The sequence below is a fragment of the Cololabis saira genome, chromosome 14 (genome assembly GCF_033807715.1).
Source record: "Cololabis saira isolate AMF1-May2022 chromosome 14, fColSai1.1, whole genome shotgun sequence".
NCBI classification, from domain to species: Eukaryota; Metazoa; Chordata; class Actinopteri; order Beloniformes; family Belonidae; genus Cololabis; species Cololabis saira.
The window spans coordinates 41,325,459-41,345,666 of record NC_084600.1 but is presented as its reverse complement, the minus strand read 5'-3'; the positions used below and the strand labels follow the sequence as shown (position 1 = coordinate 41,345,666).

At 38.0% G+C, this 20,208-nt stretch overlaps 1 protein-coding gene across 1 annotated transcript in view; it reads left to right on the top strand.

Moving 5' to 3' along the window:
- Positions 1–20,208, top strand: part of cadm2a (cell adhesion molecule 2a) — a 462,577-nt gene that overhangs the window by 421,763 nt on the left and 20,606 nt on the right. The window contains 1 exon segment of the mRNA XM_061739216.1: positions 601–714. Within this exon segment, the coding sequence (XP_061595200.1) occupies positions 601–714 (114 nt within the window).

The following is a 20,208-nucleotide window of genomic DNA, read 5'->3' as shown; positions in this document are numbered from 1 at the left end:
TTAGTTAGTTAGTTAGTTAGTTAGTTACGGCTGCTGCTGCATAGCTGTCAGTCGCTCTGCTAACTGGATTGGATGGGTCAGAGGAGACATTTACACTTTATTCACGAAATTGTATTTCCACTTTATTCTCGAAATTTTTGACTTTATTCACGAAAAAATTTCAACTTTATTCTTGAAATTGTATTTCAACATTATTCTCGACATTTCTATTTTTTTTGCTCGAAATTATATTTCAACATTAATTATAGGAGGACCACTCGACAAGCCCTTATGGGTTTTTTTTGGTTCCTCCTGCACATTTTTTTTTTTTCTGTTACATTGTATTCCTTTTTTTTTGTTGTTGTTTCCTTTTTTTCGACATACTGTTTGTCTGAATTTTCGGAGGTTGCATACTTTTTTATGTGCAAATAAACTAAACTAAAACTAAAATAATTGCATGGCCCTGGTACTCTTCCGTAAATAACAGTAATGTGGAAACAGATGACCCTTTATTATTTATGTTGCTTATTGCATCAGATTTTTTGTGTGTATTTATTTTGGTTGTATGGTGTTTGTGTATTTGTGTATATATATATATGTGTGTGTCTGTGCCTCCACCAGACGCCCCCACCACCCCGCCTCCATCCACCACCCCCCCCCTACATCCCATCCCTCCAGATCCTACTGCTCCATTAAGCTCCCACGCTTCCGACCCCACCGTCACGGGCGGCAGAGGTACAGTAACACCCCACGCATGCTGCTCTCACTCTCCACTTCCCTACAACTTCTATCTCATTCTCTCCCTTTCAGACCCTTCCCTGAGTAGTTGTTAGCCTTTTACAAATGTCACGACTAATCAAACTGTGCTGCTTTTTTCTGTCAGGCAACGCAAGGTAAGGCAGGTTTAATTGTATAGCACAATTCAACACAATTCAAAGTGCTTTACATCAACATTAAAAGCGGCAAGACACAATTAAACAGTAAATAACTAATAAAATGAAATAAAATGATAAGAAAAGAGGTAAAATAATAAAAAGCACAAGTTGTGGGCAGTAGATCCAGCAGGTACATCTCATTCTTACAATGGCAAGATTTACGTTTCTATACGGTCAAAACGTACAAAGACCGGGTCAAATACAGGATTACAAAAGTAATCTGTAACAATTCGTACGGTGAATTAAACCAACTTGACAATTCTATGCCACAATGCCTGTTTCCAGGTCTTAGGCCCCGTTTCCACGTAGCAAAAATGGTGGTGTTTTCATGCGTTTTGCCGTTCGTTTACACGAAAACGAAGCTCAAAGTCACCAAAAACCATCATTTCTGAAAATTTGCAAAAATTCCGTCTTCACGTTTGCTTGTAAACGGAGAGAAATTGATATTTAGGCTTCAGAAACGTCACATTATGCGATAGAAACGTCACCAGCGTCATGTGTGTTTACAATTTGTTTGGCCACCGTCAATATTTTCAAAACGTAGAGGGGGAAATATCCATTTTTGTAAATAACTGTTTATGTGTAAACGTGGCCTTAGACTGTAAGAATAGTGAGTTAGTATAATCTCGATTTCCAGCCTTGATATCACCTTCAACACCTTCTCTGCATTTGTGCAGAAAAAGTCCGAAGCGCCAGAGAAGCAAATGTCACGTCCAACTAAAAGAGTCTGGCCATGACGTCTACGTCTTGGAGAGTTCTGAGTTAACACGGAAACTTTTCTATTTAAACTATTTGGTGTTTATGGAATATTTTTCAGGACTATAAAGAGTATTTGTATTATCAGACATAATACCGTTATGCTTGAAAATATGAATATAAAACGACACCTTGGGGAATCATAAAGAGCTAAAGTTCTGTCAAACTTTCTGAGGATCAGAAATTAAGGCACATCAAAGAGGCTTTTACACCTCGTAGCTGAGAGGATCTTTAAACCGGCGTGGAAGTTTCAACCTGCCTGAGATTCACCCGGCTCCTCCGTCGCTGCTGCTTCTGCACTTTCGGCAGAGCTGGGTAGAGGAGCCAAAAATTGTACTCAAGTAAAAGTACTGTTACTTCAGAATAATATGACTCAAGTAGAAGTAAAAAGTAGTCATCCAAATAATTACTTGAGTAAAAGTGAAAAAGTACTTGGTGAAAAAACTACTCAAGTACTGAGTAACTGTTGAGTAACGTCTGATTTATTTTTTTAACATAACCATTCAAACAGACACAAGTACAAAATAATCATCTTCAGGCAAATTAAATCAATAAAATAATAAAATAAATTAAAATTAAAATTAAGAAAAAATAAAAAATAGCTTAAATTAAAATATTCTTAAAGTAAATTCAAGTACTTTAATAAATAATAAAATAAATAAAATAATAACAGAATAAAAAAATAAATTAAGCACAAGTAGCACAAAATGTCAAGCCTTTGTACTTTTCTTTTTTAACCAGGCAGAACTAGAACAAACATGAACTCATAGAAACTCTGTGTGTGTTTGAGTCTGTGTAAATGTGACAAAACATGCAAAAACAAACATTTTTCCCAAAGAATCACCCAGTGATGTCATGAGATTGACGCGTACGTGGATAAAAGGGATAAAAGAAAAGTAACAGCTCAACGTAGCCTAATGTAGCGGAGTAAGAGGAACAGTTTCTTCTTCACAAATCTACTCAAGTAAAAGTAAAAAGTATAGTGATTCAAAACTACTCCTAAAAGTACAACATTTCCCAAAACTTACTCAAGTAAATGTAACGGAGTAAATGTAACTCGTTACTACCACCTCTGACTTTCGGTCACCTCCCACACGTCGGCCGATGTCGCTGGGGGAGGAAGCTTCATCTCATAGCTGCATTTAAACAACATAACTGATGGTTTAGGGATATGGGACCAATGAGAGCTGGACAAATCTTCCTGGAGAGATCAAATCTAAATTGAAACTGAAATCTTATCATGAAAAAACGTCTCAATGTTGATCTGAAAACGACTATCATCATCATCATCATCATCATCATCCTGTTGCACCAATGATGATGTTTTCTTTTTGGTTTTTGGATGTAATCATGCTGGTTTCATTTCATTTATTTAAATGTAGACCAGCAAGCACACACAAAGGTTTCTGGGAGTTTAGGCAGCCGAGTATGTATAAATGCAAATGAATGAAAAATCATCCTCCAATGGGATCTTGTGAGGAGGTTCTATGGGGAAACCTGCTTTTCTAAATAAATCTCTTTAAAATAGGGATTTAAGTTGCTTAGTTGCTTATTTGACCTGTTTTCAGTGTCTCTACTTATGGTCCTTTTCCACTACTCAGCCCGGCTCACCTCAACCTCGGTTTTGCATTTTTCCACTAGGGGTCTAATGTGCCAACTGGATATTTTTTCTGTAATTATTCTGCCGAGGTTCTAAGCGGCTGAGTCGGGCTGTGATGTCGTCACACTACAGGCCACTGATTGGTCGGGGGGTTGGAGTCAGACGTCTGAGTCAGGATGAGACATCAGAGAAAGAGACTCTGACGGCTTGTCTGTTGTCTGTTTCCTGATCCAACTCTGAGGTGCAGATGTTCATAAACCTGGTGCTGAGGAGAGAATTAAAAAGGGATCTAGACGGAGATAAGGAACGACCAGATCCACCAGGAGCTCTGTCTCTTCATAGCTGCTCGGGCCAACCAATGGACTTTTCAGCAGCGCAGAGACAAATTAAAAACATTAAAAAGTGTCGCTGCTTGAAGCTTCTCTCACTCTCATTTTTTAACTTGATATCAAACACAAGCCACAGACCCAGCAGCACATCTATCATCTCCTCCAGGTTCTACATCTTTAGTGTTGTTGTCTTCTTCGTTTAGATACACAATCAAATACGTCACAGCAGCTTCTCTCCAACCTCCTACTTCTGATCCAGGTGCTGGATTGTAGTGGAAAAGAAACTTGGCCTGGTTGAGATGAGCCGAGTAGGTTCTAGTGTAAGGACCAATCCCAATACACCCCCTACTTTCTACCACTAGCCCTAAAAATGAGTAGGGCCATTGTAATCTTCCCTAGGGATTGGGACACCACTTGCTACGTCACTGCGTGGTTTACGTTCGGGTACGTAAGCGACTGCGTAGTTACGTTTGCACATACGTCACACCATATCAGGAAGCCCAGAGATAAAAGCTGTTTTAATTTCCGCTGTAGCGCTGTTAATATGCCACTTTATTAAGTTTTAATATTTTTTCAGGCGTAAAAGTAACCGTTAAGATCCCCAACCTGGGCTCAGTTTATCCAAATAACGCCTGTTAAGAAATTTGCACGAATGTTTTCGGGATGAGAAGAGCCGCCGGCTCGGGAGCTGATTTATGGTTCCGCCTTAAACCGACGCAGAGCCTACGGCGCAGGTTACGCGGCGACGCGTAACCTACGCCGTAGGCTCTGCGTTGGTGTAACGCGGAACCATAAATTAGCCTTTATTCTGGCGAGTCTGAAAAAGACTTCGCAACAACGGGCAAGCGGGTGATTATGTACATTCACTGAGTGAATATTATGGAAGTAAAATATATATTTCTCGCTAGAAATGTAATCAAAATGCATTTTTATGCAGAAACTAACTCAAAATATTGATTTTATTCACTAAAAAATAAGAAATGTCCGCCATGTTTTTTTTTTTTATTCAGTCTGCAAATGATGACGTAAAGCATTCTGGGAAATTTTCTTTAGCCCTCGGTCAGCTAGCCAGAATCTGAAATCCCTCGCTGTGAAGGGCCAGATTCATGCCCCTAGCCCTCGTTTAGGCAACTACCACTACATGCAAAGAGGAATTGGGACACCACTACCCTCACAGGAACGCGCAAAATTTAGGGGTAGGGCTGAAAAGTAGGACTAGGGGGGATTGGGACTGGGCCTAAAAGTGCCGTTAAAGTCCCCACTTCCTTGCCACTTCTGATTTAGCAGTTGCTTCTCTTTTCCAAATAGTCTTGGGAAGTCTGATGATTCCCGCCTCCAGAGTCTGGGCCTCTTGAGGTTTTTCAGCATGTCCCAATGAGCCGCTGTGCATTTAAAGGAGCCAGACTCGTTGTTCTGGGAGCCGGACCGAGAGTCTCCGCGGAGCTGGTACAGTGTTTCCCACCTGACCGGTGAAAGCAGCGGGACTAAGAGGAGCCGGAGGATTCATGGAGATGCAGCTGAGCACGGGGATGGATGAACGGAGGAAGGGGATGAAGGGGAGGAAGGGGAAGGTAGCGCAGCCCTCTGGGAGGTGTTGCCACTTCAGCACAACCGCGTGAGGAAATGCTGACGTGCAGCCGAGTCCGCTGCAGGAAAGTGAGATGTCAGTTTTAAGTGACATGTTAATTTAGAGTTGATGGGTTTTATTGTGCTTGCACGTGAAAGCAGCAGCTCGCCGATATATGACCTCAATAATGGTTTCTGAGGTTCTCATGAGCACGTGACCAATAGGAGAGGAAATTACCACATAACGTGCTGATTTACACATTCTATTTTCTCACAGGACAAATAACTGTTTAAAATAAAAAGTTAGGCAAGGCAAGTTTATTTGTACAGCACAATTCAACACAAGGTAATTCTAAGTGCTTTACATCAACATTAAAAGTGGCAAGACACAATTAAACAGTAAATAACAAATAAAATGAAATAAAATGATAAGAAAAGAGGTAAAATAATAAAAAGCACAAGTTGTTAAAAAGTAAGGGCAGTAGATCCAGCAGGTACATCTCATTCTTACAATGGCAAGAATTACGTTTCTATACGGTCAAAACGTACAAAGACCGGGTCAAATACAGTATTACAAAAGTAATCTGTAACAATTCGTACGGTGAACTAAACCAATTTGATAATTCTATGCCACAATGCCTGTTTCCAGGTCTTAGGCCCCGTTTACACGTAGCAAAAACGGTGGTGTTTTCATGCGTTTTGGCCGTTCGTTTACACCAGGGGTGTCAAATGTGCGGCCCGAGAGAGATTTTCATGCAGCCCGCGAGAAGTTTCCAACGCAAAAAAACGAAATGTTAATTTACTAAAAAGGAAGGCATAAATAATTGCCATGAATTGCAGCATATCCGATAATATATTTCTTCTACAAATCCATTGTTATTCCACAAATAGAGCAGTTTTCGACATTTTTTTAGTTTTCTAGAATAAATTTGCCGATTTTATTTCTTTGTAGACGGTCGTTTATTTTTATTAACTGACTACTATTATATATTTTCGCAGGAAAAATATCACTGCTAAAAAAGATGATAGAAGATATTTATTCTGAGAATTTCAGTTTTGAATACGAGGATAGTGACAAAGTAAAACAGTTAAAAAAGAAGTGCTGACTTTTTCATCACACTAGCGTAAATATCCGCGCCAATTTTTAAAAATAAATACACTTAATTGTACTGGAAAAATCTCTAAATCACAAAGAAACACTCTCGGATGTAATAAGAAAGATTTTGCTTTGAATTAAATTTCCTATAAAAAAGCAAAATATAAAAAAAAACATACTTGTATTTGTTTATCTTTGTAAAATGATATTAAAAGTATCTTATACATAATTTGAAAAAAAAACGAGAAATTTCAAGAATAGATCCTGAAGAAATATATTTTACATAATTAGAGTGTAAACAAAGTGCATATTTCCTTTAAAATGGACTAAACTGAAATTGGATTAGATAACAATAGTAAAAAAAAAGAATTAGAGAAAAGATTTTCCACACCGTTTTTGTTATTTTGAGCGTGCGGCCCGCGAGAAAGAAATTGGTCAAATCCGGCCCGCCAAGAAAAAGGAGTTTGACACCCCTGGTATACACGAAAACGAAGCTCAAAGTCACCAAAAACATTCATTTCTGAAAACTCCGGCTAAAGTGGAGATTTGCAAAAACTCTGTCTTCACGTTTGCTTGTAAACGGAGGGAAACGGACATTTAGGCTTCAGAAACGTCACATTATGCCACAGAAACGTCACCAGCGTCATTTGTGCGACCTGTGTTTACAATTTGTTTGGCCACCGTCAATATTTTCTTGTATTTTACCTGTTTTATATTCTAAAGTCACACTTAAAAGTAACTCCACCTCAACATTAAAAGTGGCAAGACACAATTAAACAGTAAATAACAGATAAAATGAAATAAAATGATAAGAAAAGAGGTAAAATAATAAAAAGCACAAGTTGTTAAACAGTAAGGGCAGTAGAGTACAGCAGGTACATCTAGGGTTGCCACCCGTCCCGTAAAATACGGAATTGTCCTTTATTTGAGAAAAAAATGTTGCGTCCCGTATTGAACTAATACGGGACGCAATTTGTACCGTATTTTCCTTAACTTTTACACCATATTCTAGTTGAATTATTGAAATAAATTTACCTTTACACCATATTCTAGTTGAATTATTGAAATAAGTAACTTTTACACCATATTCTAGTTGAATTATTGAAATAAGTAACTTTTACACCATATTCTGGTTGAATTATTGAAATAAATTAACCTTTACACCATATTCTAGTTGAATTATTGAAATAAATTAACTTTTACACCATATTCTAGTTGAATTATTGAAATAAATTAACTTTTACACCATATTCTAGTTGAATTATTGAAATAAATTTACTTTTACACCATATTCTAGTTGAATTATTGAAATAAGTAACTTTTACACCATATTCTGGTTGAATTATTGAAATAAATTAACTTTTACACCATATTCTAGTTGAATTATTGAAATAAATTAACTTTTACACCATATTCTAGTTGAATTATTGAAATAAATTAACTTTTACACCATATTCTAGTTGAATTATTGAAATAAGTAACTTTTACACCATATTCTAGTTGAATTATTGAAATAAGTAACTTTTACACCATATTCTGGTTGAATTATTGAAATAAATTAACTTTTACACCATATTCTAGTTGAATTATTGAAATAAATTAACTTTTACGCCATATTTTAGTTGAATTATTGAAATAAATTTACTTTTACACCATATTCTAGTTGAATTATTGAAATAAATTAACTTTTACACCATATTCTAGTTGAATTATTGAAATAAATTAACTTTTACACCATATTCTAGTTGAATTATTGAAATAAGTAACTTTTACACCATATTCTAGTTGAATTATTGAAATAAATTAACTTTTACACCATATTCTAGTTGAATTATTGAAATAAATTAACTTTTACACCATATTCTAGTTGAATTATTGAAATAAATTAACTTTTACACTATATTCTAGTTGAATTATTGAAATAAGTAACTTTTACACCATATTCTAGTTGAATTATTGAAATAAATTAACCTTTACACCATATTCTAGTTGAATTATTGAAATAAATTAAATTTTACACCATATTCTAGTTGAATTATTGAAATAAATTAACATTTACACCATATTCTAGTTGAATTATTGAAATAAATTAACTTTTACACCATATTCTAGTTGAATTATTGAAATAAATGAACCTTTACACCATATTCTAGTTGAATTATTGAAATAAATTAACTTTTACACCATATTCTAGTTGAATTATTGAAATAAATTAACTTTTACACCATATTCTAGTTGAATTATTGAAATAAATTAACTTTTACACCATATTCTTCACCTGTATGTATATTATACATCTGGGCTGATGTGGACGTACGTAGCATAGGAGGATATTTCAGCTGCTAGTATGGTTGGCTGTCTGTACAGTCATGCAAGTTCAATGCTATTAAAGCACTTTAAACTTTAAATCAAAGCATTTTGTTTTTTCATATAAAATAAACACATTTTTATTCAGTTTAGAAGTTTTGGGGCTTTTTTTTGGCTCCTGCGCTGCTGAAATCAGGGCGTCCCTTATTTCTATTTCTGAAAGGTGGAAACCCTAGGTACATCTCATTCTTACAATGGCAAGAATTACGTTTCTACACGGTCAAAACGTACAAAGACCGGGTCAAACACAGTATTACAAAAGTAATCTGTAACAATTTGTACGGTGAATTAAACCAATTTGACAATTCTATGCCTACGGACTAAAAATAGTCATCACTTTTCTCCTTCTTTCCTCCCTTTCCTCCTGAACCGCCTGACTCATTTCTTAACAACTTGTCTGTTTTATCACCGTATATATGAACTAAAATTACCCTCCGTCTTGTTTCTTCAGCTCACTCAACTTTACGCCGTTCTGAAGTCCTTCGTTTCAAAAGTGATTTTCCCTCTTCTCCGCTTCTTTCCGTAAATTAGCATCTTTAAAGTCGCGCAGGAGTCCCGAGTCTACCTTCCCTCCCTCCCTCCGCCGTGCTTTTGTTTCAGCCTCCCTCTCATCTCGGCTTCCTTCTCTTCTGCCCTCACATCTCTCTGCAGACGCTGTCAGATAACAGGCTTCCCTACATTGTTGGATGTTGCTAATCAGTGTTGCTCCGTTCTTTCCCGGTGTGTGTTTGTGTAGCGCGCAACGCCGGAGGAGCCGAGAACTCTCCCGATATCTTCAGGGAATCTAAATATCAGGCCCCGTGCTCACAGGATAGCACGCTATCTGTTTTCATGTCTACTTGATTTATTAGCAGGTCTTTTCAGAGGCTCTGGATGAAAGCAAACAAGCGTGTGGATGTACGAGCCCACATGATGTTTTGTCTTTTTAATGAAGCCTTCTGCCTGAAGAGGAAATCAACACTGAGACTTCAGCGTATGCAGATGCGTGGAAGAGTATTAGGACGCTGCGACGGCCTCTTGCAGGTGTTCACTCCCATTTCTGCCTCTTACTAATATTAGATGTGCACCGACACCTAAAGGTGGAGACTTCCACATCTGAAACTAAATTAACTCCCAGCGAGGGGAAACGAGGAGATCAGAATCGGGGGTTTGCATCTCGTTATAAAAGAGGGCCGACGTACATGTACGCTACGTTATTTATGAGGAGTGTTGTTTTTGTTTTTGGCCTGTTTCAATTTTAGTTTCAGTCTAGTCTTTGGGTCAAGCTATGATTTTAGTTTTTATTAGTTTTAGTCACGTTTATTCTCCTTTTTACGGAAGAGTATTAGGGCCATGCAGGAGAAAAAATATTTGAGAGGAAAAGATTTTTTTTTATTGTGAACTTCGAGAAAAAAGTCGAAATGTCGACATTAATGTTGAAATACAATTTCAAGAATAAAGTCGAAATTTCGTGAATAAAGTCGGAATTTCGAGAATAAAGTTTAAATACATTTCAACTTTTTTCTTGAAATTGTACTAAATATTTTTATTTTTGTCCTGCCTGGCCCTAATACTCTTCCGTACCTTTTAGTCGTGTCAAGTTTCAGTCGACTAAAAGTCTTTAAAAGGCTTTTTAGTCTTATTTTAGTCAGATTTGTCCAGGACCATTTTTACGGAAGAGAGGGGAAGTTTTTTTTTTATCGTGAACTTCGAGAAAAAAGTTGAAATGCCGAGATTAATGTTGAAATACAATTTAGAGAAAAAAGTTGAAATTTCGCCTTTTTTCTCGACATTTCAACTTTATTCATGAAATTTTGACTTTTTTATCGAAATTGTACTTCAACATTATTCTCAACATTTCATCTTTTTTCTCGACATTTCAACTTTTTTCTCAAAGTGCATAATGAAAAAAAAATCTTCCTCCTCTAAAATATTACTTTTATTTTTCTCCTGCCTGGCCCTAATACTCTTCCGTACATTTTAGTCTAGTTTTAGTCAAAGATTGTATTTATCCAGAACCATTTTACAATTCAAACAAGGTTATCTTATTATTATATTATTGTTACCTTATAGACTCAAGAATACATTCATTCCAGATACAGAAGACTCTCATTTGAGTTTACAACATATTTATTTCTCCCCGTCTTTTTCTTTTTCCAACGACACATTGGGTTTTCTTTTCCACTTCTATGTAGGAAAGTGGATCCAAAGATGGTTCTTCTTCTTCTCCAGCCCCAGAGCAGATCCCTGCGTTTCTCTTTGTAACTTTGTTTTTAACTGACGTTAACTAGAGCTCTGCGTTAACGGCATCAGCCTCTAACTCTGCAGCTGCATCTTACATTTTAGTCTGGTTTTTATTCCTCTACGATATTGCATTATATATTTAATTATCGTCACATGACCAGCGTTTTCGTTGCGTCTCGTCTCATTTTCCTCAGGGGATAAAGGTTCTTTGACGACGATATTTAGTCACAATTTTCGTTGACGAAACCTCATAACTGTAGTTATGAGATTATGACACGACTATAGATACGGAAGAGTTTAGGGCCAGGCAGGAGAAATATAAAAATAATACTTTAGAGGAGGAAGATTTTTTTTTTCATTATGCACTTCGAGAAAAAAGTCGAAATGTCGAGAATAATGTTGAAGTGTTGACGGTATTGACTTGAAACACATATCACACATATGCATTTGCATAACTTCAGAAACGTATCCTTAACGTTCCACTCCAAGGATGTTAATTAGTTAGTTACGGCTGCTGCTGCAGAGCTGTCAGTCGCTCTAACTGGATTTGGGCAGAGGAGACATTTACACTTTATTCTCGAAATTTCGACTTTATTCTTGAAATTGTATTTCAACATTAATCTCGACATTGCAACTTTTTTCTCAAAATTTTCTTTCCTACATAGACGTGGAAAAGAAAACCCAATGTGTCGTTGGAAAAAGAAAAAGATAAAGATAAATATGTTGTAAACTCAAATTAGAGTCTTCTGTATCTGGAATGAATGTATTCCTGAGTCTATAAGGTAACAATAATATAATAATAAGATAACCTTGTTTGAATTGTAAAATGGTTTTGGCTAAATACAATCTTTGACTAAAACTAGACTAAAATGTACGGAAGAGTATTGGGGCCAGGCAGGAGAAAAATTAAAATAATATTTTAGAGGAGGAAGATTTTTTTTCATTATGCACTTTGACAAAATGTCAAAATGTGAATAAAGTTTAAATGTTGAGAAAAAGGCGAAATTCCAACTTTTTTCTCGAAATTGTATTTCAACATTAATCTCGACATTTCAACTTTTTTCTCAACATTTTGACTTTTTTCTCGAATTGCACGATAAAAAAAATCTTCCCCTCTCAAATACTTCTTCTCCTGCACGGCCCTGATACTCTTCCGTATATAGACGATGAGGGATGACAGTAATGAACTCCAGCGTGTTCTTGAGTTCAGCAGACATTAATGTGGGTCACGGGCCTCGTGTCTGGGCTCTTTGAGCTGTGAATAAGAAGTGAAGTTTACGCTTGAAGCTAAACCGGTAAGTCAGCAGCCGATGTCGGTGCGTTTATGGAAGAGGGAGACGTTTCCCCTCCGAGGATCTCCGTCAGAAAGGCTTTGCAAAGTCAGGTGAGGAGGTAGAAACGGAGGTTTAACTAAACCGCTAGTGGCGTTAAAGACCTACAGTAGGGGCCTGCAGCGCCGGGACCTCCTCCGCCGGGGTTGAGAGTTAACTTTTTAACGTTTTTCAAACCCGTGCGCGACGCAGGAGCGTCACTCAACACCTGACGCCCCGCTGTGCTCTTTGTGTCGCCGTTTGAACCTGGAGCCGAGCTTTGGTTTGATCTCAACTGCAGTGCCCTTCAAACGATGTCACAACAACCGCTAAACGCCTTTTTCTTCCCCCACGAGTGCCTGAAAGTGATGCTGTTAAGTTTTCAGATGTCAGAGATGCCTGGCTGCATTCAGGGAGTAATGGTAATAGTTTTAATAGTAGGATGCATCAGAAGAAAACTTTTCACTGTGGCTGAGACTTATTCATGGCGCTGATTCCCACCTTATCCAATCCGATATTTGATTGGCTGATTTCATGGCTGTTTGAATGACGTGTGCAGCTTCTGAGCCTTTGGTTTTGTACCTAAACAGTTGATGAAGGCTGCACCGCCTCTAAAGGCCATTTCCCAGTCCTTTTAAGTCCGGTGTCATGCCAAAAAGTGATTGCCTGCCAGAATCCGATTTCTCCCCTGAAAATGGGTCTTTTTACCTGCCAAAAAATGATTGAAGGCCAAATACAATTAATGAAAAGTTGTTTCTACCTAAACATGATTTGATCTCATTCTTGAGCTTCATAATATAAACACTAGAGCTCACAGGATTGCTTTTGACTCTTTTAAAGGACTATTACAACACAATAAAGGCATTTTCACCTGCCAAAAATTGATTGAAGGTCAAATACAGTTAATGAAAAGTTGTTTCTGCCTAAATATGACTTGATCTCATTCTTGAGCTTCATAATCTGAAAATCTGACGTTTTAGCGCTATCGCTCAACGGGCTGTTGTGCGCGCTTCCGCGGCCAGAAATCAGAAGAAATCAGATTCTGGCAGGCAATCACTTTTTGGCACTGGATCAGTTCAAATCAAATCAAATCAAACTTTATTTATAGCACTTTTCATACACTAGTAACGAAAAGTGCTTTACATAATAAAATCAACATTTAACATAGAAAAACTCACACAGTCGTGGTTAAAAACACAAATCTGGTCATGTTGATGCGTCACATAGACATTAAAACCTAATCATGTTCTAACTTTAGATGTTGTGACAACAGGAGAATTAACCATAGTGTAAAAAATCAGCTCTTCTAACTTTAGGAATAATTAAAGCTGCAAGCAGCGATGAACGGCCCTTGCACCCTTGTGCACGTTCAGGCTGCAGTGGAAGCTTGTATGACTTGATGTAGATTCTTCAGGCCTGGACATTTAGTGGATGAAACCACCCACGAGTCTGTATGTCAAACCATTCAAAAGTTATGGCAGAAAGTAGGAACTATCAAAATATGGACCAATCAGATGACGCTTTTCGGCATCTATCGTCGCCATGGTAACGCTTTTGTCTGAGAAAAGTAATTCCCATCGTTGCAGGATGGAGACGCACATTTTGATGTATAACACACATGGGTGCACGTTACGGTTCAGGCCGTATTAACGGCCGAAGAAATGGCATAAATTGCGCCAAAATTACACGATTAATTCAAAATGGCCGACTTCCTGTTTGGTTTGGGCCATGGCGCCAAGAGACTTTTCTTTAAGTTGCGACATGATGCAGGTGTGTACCGATTTTCGTGCATGTACGTCAAACCGTATTGTGGGGCTTGAGGCACGAAGTTTTCTAGGGGGCGCTGTTGAGCCATTAGGCCACGGCCATTAATGCAAACCATTAAATATCAAATTTTTCGCCAGGCCTGACTTGCGTGCAAAGTGTGGTGACTTTTGGGGCACTTTTAGGGGGAAAAAAGGCCCTCATTTCGTCGGAAGAATAAAGAAAGAAAGAAATAATTCCTACAGATACAATAGGGCCTTCGCACTGTCAGTGCTCGGGCCCTAATTAAATGGCCGGTACTAGACGACCGCAGGCATAAAAAGCAGATCAGAAAAATAAGAAGGCCCAAGACCATTAAGATACTTATAAACTAATAAAAGGACCTTAAAATCAATCCTGAAACCAAAACTAGTTTATTAAGTTGTTTTTGGTTCCCAGAGAACCATTTCCCAACCTTTTACAGAGAGATCCTGTTAAAAATGGAGCTGTGCTTTCATTTATTATTCAGATTTGAAACAGTCACATGTTGCTTTTTTCTTTGTCTTCAAGCATATCGCCGAATTAATCACAAACATTAACTTTGTGAGGTTTTAAGCTTTGCTCCGTGGATTTCTCAAATGTTTTCAGATTTGCTGAAAGGATAAAAAAATTAATCGAATGACAAACAGGACGATCCTATGGCGAGAAACACCCAGTATTTACATCAGAAGGGAAACTTGGCGGCAGATCTGCATTTCTCACTTGTGTTCGCTGCAGTGTTTTAATATCAAGTCATTTCTTTATTGCATTAGGTGATCATTGCTTTTTTCTGTCTCATTTTTTCGGTCTAATTTTCCTGACGCGCTGACGGTCCGTTTCAAGGCCCAGGAGATTCTCGCACCATTTATTCATTCTTGCCAGAATATTAGTCAGTAAATATTTAATACTGTAGACTCACTGTCTGTTCTGGGAGAAGTGAAATCCAGCTAAACCGGAAAAGCGTTTCCTCCTCAGCCGTGTTGACCTTTGCAGTGTAACTACTGGACAGGAAAGTGAGGGATCCTTTGTTTTCCACCTATACTGTGTACCGTGTGACTGCAGTGTGTGATTCTCTTTATTAATGAGGTGCTGGCAGGTATGCCCAACGTTCATACAGCTTCACTAGTCCAGCCGGCCGTAATGGCTATAATAACTCTCCCGCTAAGTATCACAAGTCTATGTAATGTCACCCGACCTCACTTTCCCTGAACACACACACTCTAGTGCATATATACATATTTGCTCCCCCACCACCTCACAGTCGGCTGAGATTTTTCAAATGCTTTTTTTCCCGGCTTGCAAATTAGCTTTGACCTTGTGAAGCTGAAAGGTTGAATCACGCACAAGGGGTTTCTTTGGTGTTTAAAATATTTACCGTTCACTTCTCATTATCAGCGCTGGTGAGGGCCGACCCCAGCCCCTGAAAGAGGACCCACTGCTGAGCAGCAGCAATTATTCATGCCCCGCGTCTGCGCCTGTGGAGGAAAACCACGACGGAGGATTGGGGCCAAACTAAGACAAAGAAATTGGAATAAAGTCATAATAATATGAGAATAAGTCGTAAAATTATGAGAATCAAGTCGTAATATTGCGAGAATGAAGTAATTGTGTTGCGAGAATAAAGTCATAATATTACGAGAATAAAGTCATAATATTACGACAATAAAGTCATAATATTACGAGAATAAAGTCGTAATATTACGAGAATAAAGTCATAATGTTGTGAGAATAAAGTCGTAATATGATGAGAATAAAGTCGTAAAATTACAAAAATAAAGTCATAATGTTGCGAGAATAAAGTCGTAATATTACGAGAATAAAGTCATAATATTACGAGAATAAAGTCGTAATATTACGAGAATAAAGTCATAATATTACGAGAATAAAGAAGAGCATCTTCTCCCTGTGTTAAAATGAGGAATATTGAGCATCTTGTGAAGTTCTATTTATATATTTATAATATATTTAATATATGACTTTATTCTCGTAATATTACGACTTTATTCTCAAAATATTACGACTTTATTCTCGCAACATTATGACTTTATTCTCCTAATTTTACGACTTTATCCTCATAATATTATGGCTTTATTCTCATAATATTATGACGGTGGCTTAGTGGTTAGCACTGTTGCCTCACAGCAAGAAGGTCCCCGGTTCGACTCCCAGGCCCAGCAGGACCTTTCTGTGTGGAGTTTGCATGTTCTCCCCGTGCTTGCGTGGGTTTCCTCCGGGTACTCTGGTTTCCTCCCACAGTCCTAAAACATGCATGCTAGGTTAATTGATGATTCTAAATTGCCCGTAGGTGTGATTGTGAGTGTGTCTGGTTGTTTTTGGGGACTGCGGGTGGAAACTAGCATATCTGCTTAACCCAGTGTATTTACACTGCTTAATGTAGTGTACATTAATATGCAATGTCCCGTCTAAATAAACTTTGAAACTGAAACTAGGAAAATCTGCCAGTGGGACAAGATTTATCTTCTTATTACAAGCAAAAAAATCTTGTTCCACTGGCAGATTTTTCTACTTATTTTAAGTGAAAATCTACCTGAAACAGGTGAAAATTGTTGTTTTTTTCCACTGTTTCCCCGCTCGAGAAAAACGCTGACCAGGATGCTGCGTATAAATAAAGAGAGAGTGAAACTGCTCCAAACACTGGTTGTCCCTGTGGCTTAGAGCAGCTTATCTTTCCACAGAGTGCTTATCTGCATTTAAATGCGACAGAAATGGATAAAACATGTGCCTGATGAAGTGTAAAGTTGTTGGAATCGCAATAGGTGGGCTTTTTTCCCCCCAATCATTTCTTTCAAAATGTGCTTTTCCTGGAGAACGGAGCTGATTACTTACACTATGGTTAATTCTCCTGTTGTGACAACATCTAAACTCAACATCTGTATGAGTCCATCAGCCGTGGCGTGAAAATGGAAGACGCAGTTAAAACGTGCGTTTATGCACACGACAATCATCAGGATTGAAAACGGCCGCGTCGCGTAACGCGTGAACTGATCCAGCCATCTGTTTTAAATCTCTCAGCCAAATTAAACTCCATTTGCAAACCAGCAGGGGAAAAAAAAAAGTTCAGAAGAAATCTGAGGTTAATTTGAAAATATGCCACAGAGAATAATTGAGCTAAGGATAATATGAAACGTGGATGAGATGGATTACTCGGGCGTTTTAATAATGTGCCGCTCATATGAAGACTGGAATTACAGCATCTTCCTTTCTATTGCAGCTCAGTTCTGTTGTATTAAAAAGGAGCGTTGGCCCTGCACGACTGGCGTTAACCCCACGTTCACCTCCCAATGAGAAGCGACCTTTGGTGAAAACTTGGGAAAGGGATAGTTTTATTCCCTGGAGGGTTTTCGTGACGCCTTTATTCCATTGCTATTGATCTTGTTTTAAAACAGAGGACGCACGTTAAGCTGCGTGATGAGCAAAGGGCCTGTTTTCTGGAGGGTAAGTGTCCTGGGCAGCTGCTTATTTGCTGTGTTTAATGGTGAAACGGTTAAATATTGAACAGCACTGACCACCGACCACCTCCCTCCCTCTCACGGCGTAACACGAGAGAAATTAAAGCGTAATGCAAAGGTCTCTGCAGCTATTGTTGGGGCGGTTTATTGATGACCTGTCGCATTAACTTGCTTTGTGGAAGAATTATAGCAACAATTTGGAATTAAGTGTTGAACAGAAACAGAGAAATCATTAGATCCTGAGGCGAACCTTATGAATTACATGCAATAGCTGCGCTTTTCATTAAATCGCAGCGGCGGAGGAGCCCTCGCCGAAATATTAAAGACGCACACGCGCAGCAGTTGTTGATGTGAAATCCTGTTTGGTCCCTAATCTTTCTTTTCTCATCTCTCACATGAGAGTTTTGGTTCTGAGCTTGTCTTTTCCCCGCACCAGTGTGGTCTGCGATGAAATACAGAGGAGAGAAATGCAGTTATACTTTAGTGATAACATCTAACTACTTTTTAATTTGTTGGGTTTATTTCTCTTTCTGAGAAGTTATAGATTTTCCCCGAACATCAAGCTGTTTTAACAGATTCTTGTAACTTAATTAATTCATACGATTAATTATCTTGCTGTGCTTATTATTTGATGGAACTCTTTTTCACCCCAAGAACATACAGAAAAAAAAAGAAAAGCTAAGAAAGTAGTTAAATATTCAAGATGCCGTCCACATGTGGGCTTTATTGAATGATTAGCAGAGGTAATTTGTTTTCAGAATCTAATTAATCCACTCTGACCCAGAAAGCAATAACGTGCAAGGACACACAAACACATGCGGTTTGGCGATGCATACGCTTCGCTGTCTTTTTAATCCTCAGATGTGCTTGAGTGGATTTTTTTTCAAAGGTGGACACAAAAGGTTTCCTCTGCCCTTTTGTTACTGTCTTCGGGGACTCTTTCATCCCGGCTGTAAACCAGCATTAAATGGACAATTGAGGCTTTCCTTTCTTACTTTACAACAGAAAAAAACTATAATTGACTTGCTGAACAAGACTGAGCTACTTCTACCGTCTTTTGTTCATCGTCTCGCGGTATGAGCTGTTTGAGTGATGATATTCCCTTTCTATCTTTAGACATTGCTTTAGATGCTTCTTTTCTTGTGTGTAAATGTAAACTTTTATGAGTGTAAACGTGTGAGCCGGTAGGCCTGTGTTGAAAAAAATCAATTTTCCGATTCTAAATCGATTCTTATATTATTTCCTAAAAAACGATTTGTATGTCTAATGATCAATTTTTTTTTATTTTTTTTTTATCATTACATTACAACTTTTGGTATTTGTTTGTTTATCCCCAAAAAAGGAATGTTTTGTTGGACACGAGAATAACTAGTGTCATGTTTTTGCCTTTAAATATGTTTAAAGGTATGAAAACATTAAAGTTTTCATATATAATTGCATAAATTGTCTATATTTCATTACTTTATATAATGTCTTGGGGTTATATTTGCATAAAATGGAAAAAAAAAACAAATTCTCAAAAATTAAAAACCGAAATAGTACGAAAATGGAAAGAATTTAAACGGAATGTGGGAAAAAATAAAACCGATTTCATCCGTCTCTGTTTCCTCCCTGGATCTGTTTGGTAATTCTGACCCACAATGTTTCTGAAATCAATTATATCACATTCTGGGAGCTGATTGGTCCTTACAGCATCATCAGTTGCCAATACCTGCTGTTAAATCTCAATATAATACTATATTTCATATGTTGCATAACTACACAGTCATATAATTCATGAAACAGCTCAAAAAACTGTTTTAATAACACTAACCCAAATCAATATCAGAATCGAATTGGATCGAATCAAATCTTGATAATCATTTCTGAATCTTAAGAATCTGAATCGAAATCGATTCTTGACATTTGAATGAATCCCCAGCCCTATGAGTCGGTGCTGTTTGGCCAGTCCTTCCCCTGATATGTTGTTCCGGACAGAATCGACCATCTGGGCGGGTTTGGATGCCATCAGCAGTAGGACGACACTACTGGGTCGGGGGGGTTATACATCCAGCATGTTTGGCATGAGATAAAAAAACACATCCTGGAAATCGTGTCAACTGGAAGTCACCAGAGGAGCATGTTCTCCTCTTATCGTCTTTAATTAGCTCCGTCCCACAGAAGGCAGCAACACTTTTGCATTTTGTTCATGTGCGTTTCTGTTTGTTTCTTTTGCACAGAAGCATTTAAACTGAAAGTGTCGATGCAGCTTCATACAGTTTCCACAAACCCGTGTAGTGAGTTCCTGATAATTGTTTCCATTTTGTCTGGAGATCATTGCCAGCCAGCTTAGTGTTTTTGGCCCCTGCTCGCTGGATTATCTTCTATTAGCTCTTCTCATGGCATTTGCTCCATATCAGATGAAATCTCTCATTTTTATTGAGCAGTTTTCTAGTGCAGTCGTGAACTTCACCTCTCAAACACTTCCTTTTAGGGAAGCAGCTTTTTTTTTATAACCAACATTTTTTGCTGACTTCTGGCCAATTAACCTAATTAGTTGTGCAACGAGCCTCCAGGGAGCTTCTATGATCGCACCGTGCCGGTCGAGGATGTCCCTGGGTGCTCCTTTTCTTTTTTTCTACAGTCAAAGACATAAATGATTGAGTCATTTCGATTCCTGTCTTGGCCGTTAAGGGCCAGAGGCGCAGTGCTCCCAAGACAGGTCGCGGGTTCATCAGGACCAAAATAAACTCCTGGCGTAAAGGTTAGTGTATGCGGTTTCCTGTAAGTCGACTGTATGTTGTAACGGGGAGCCG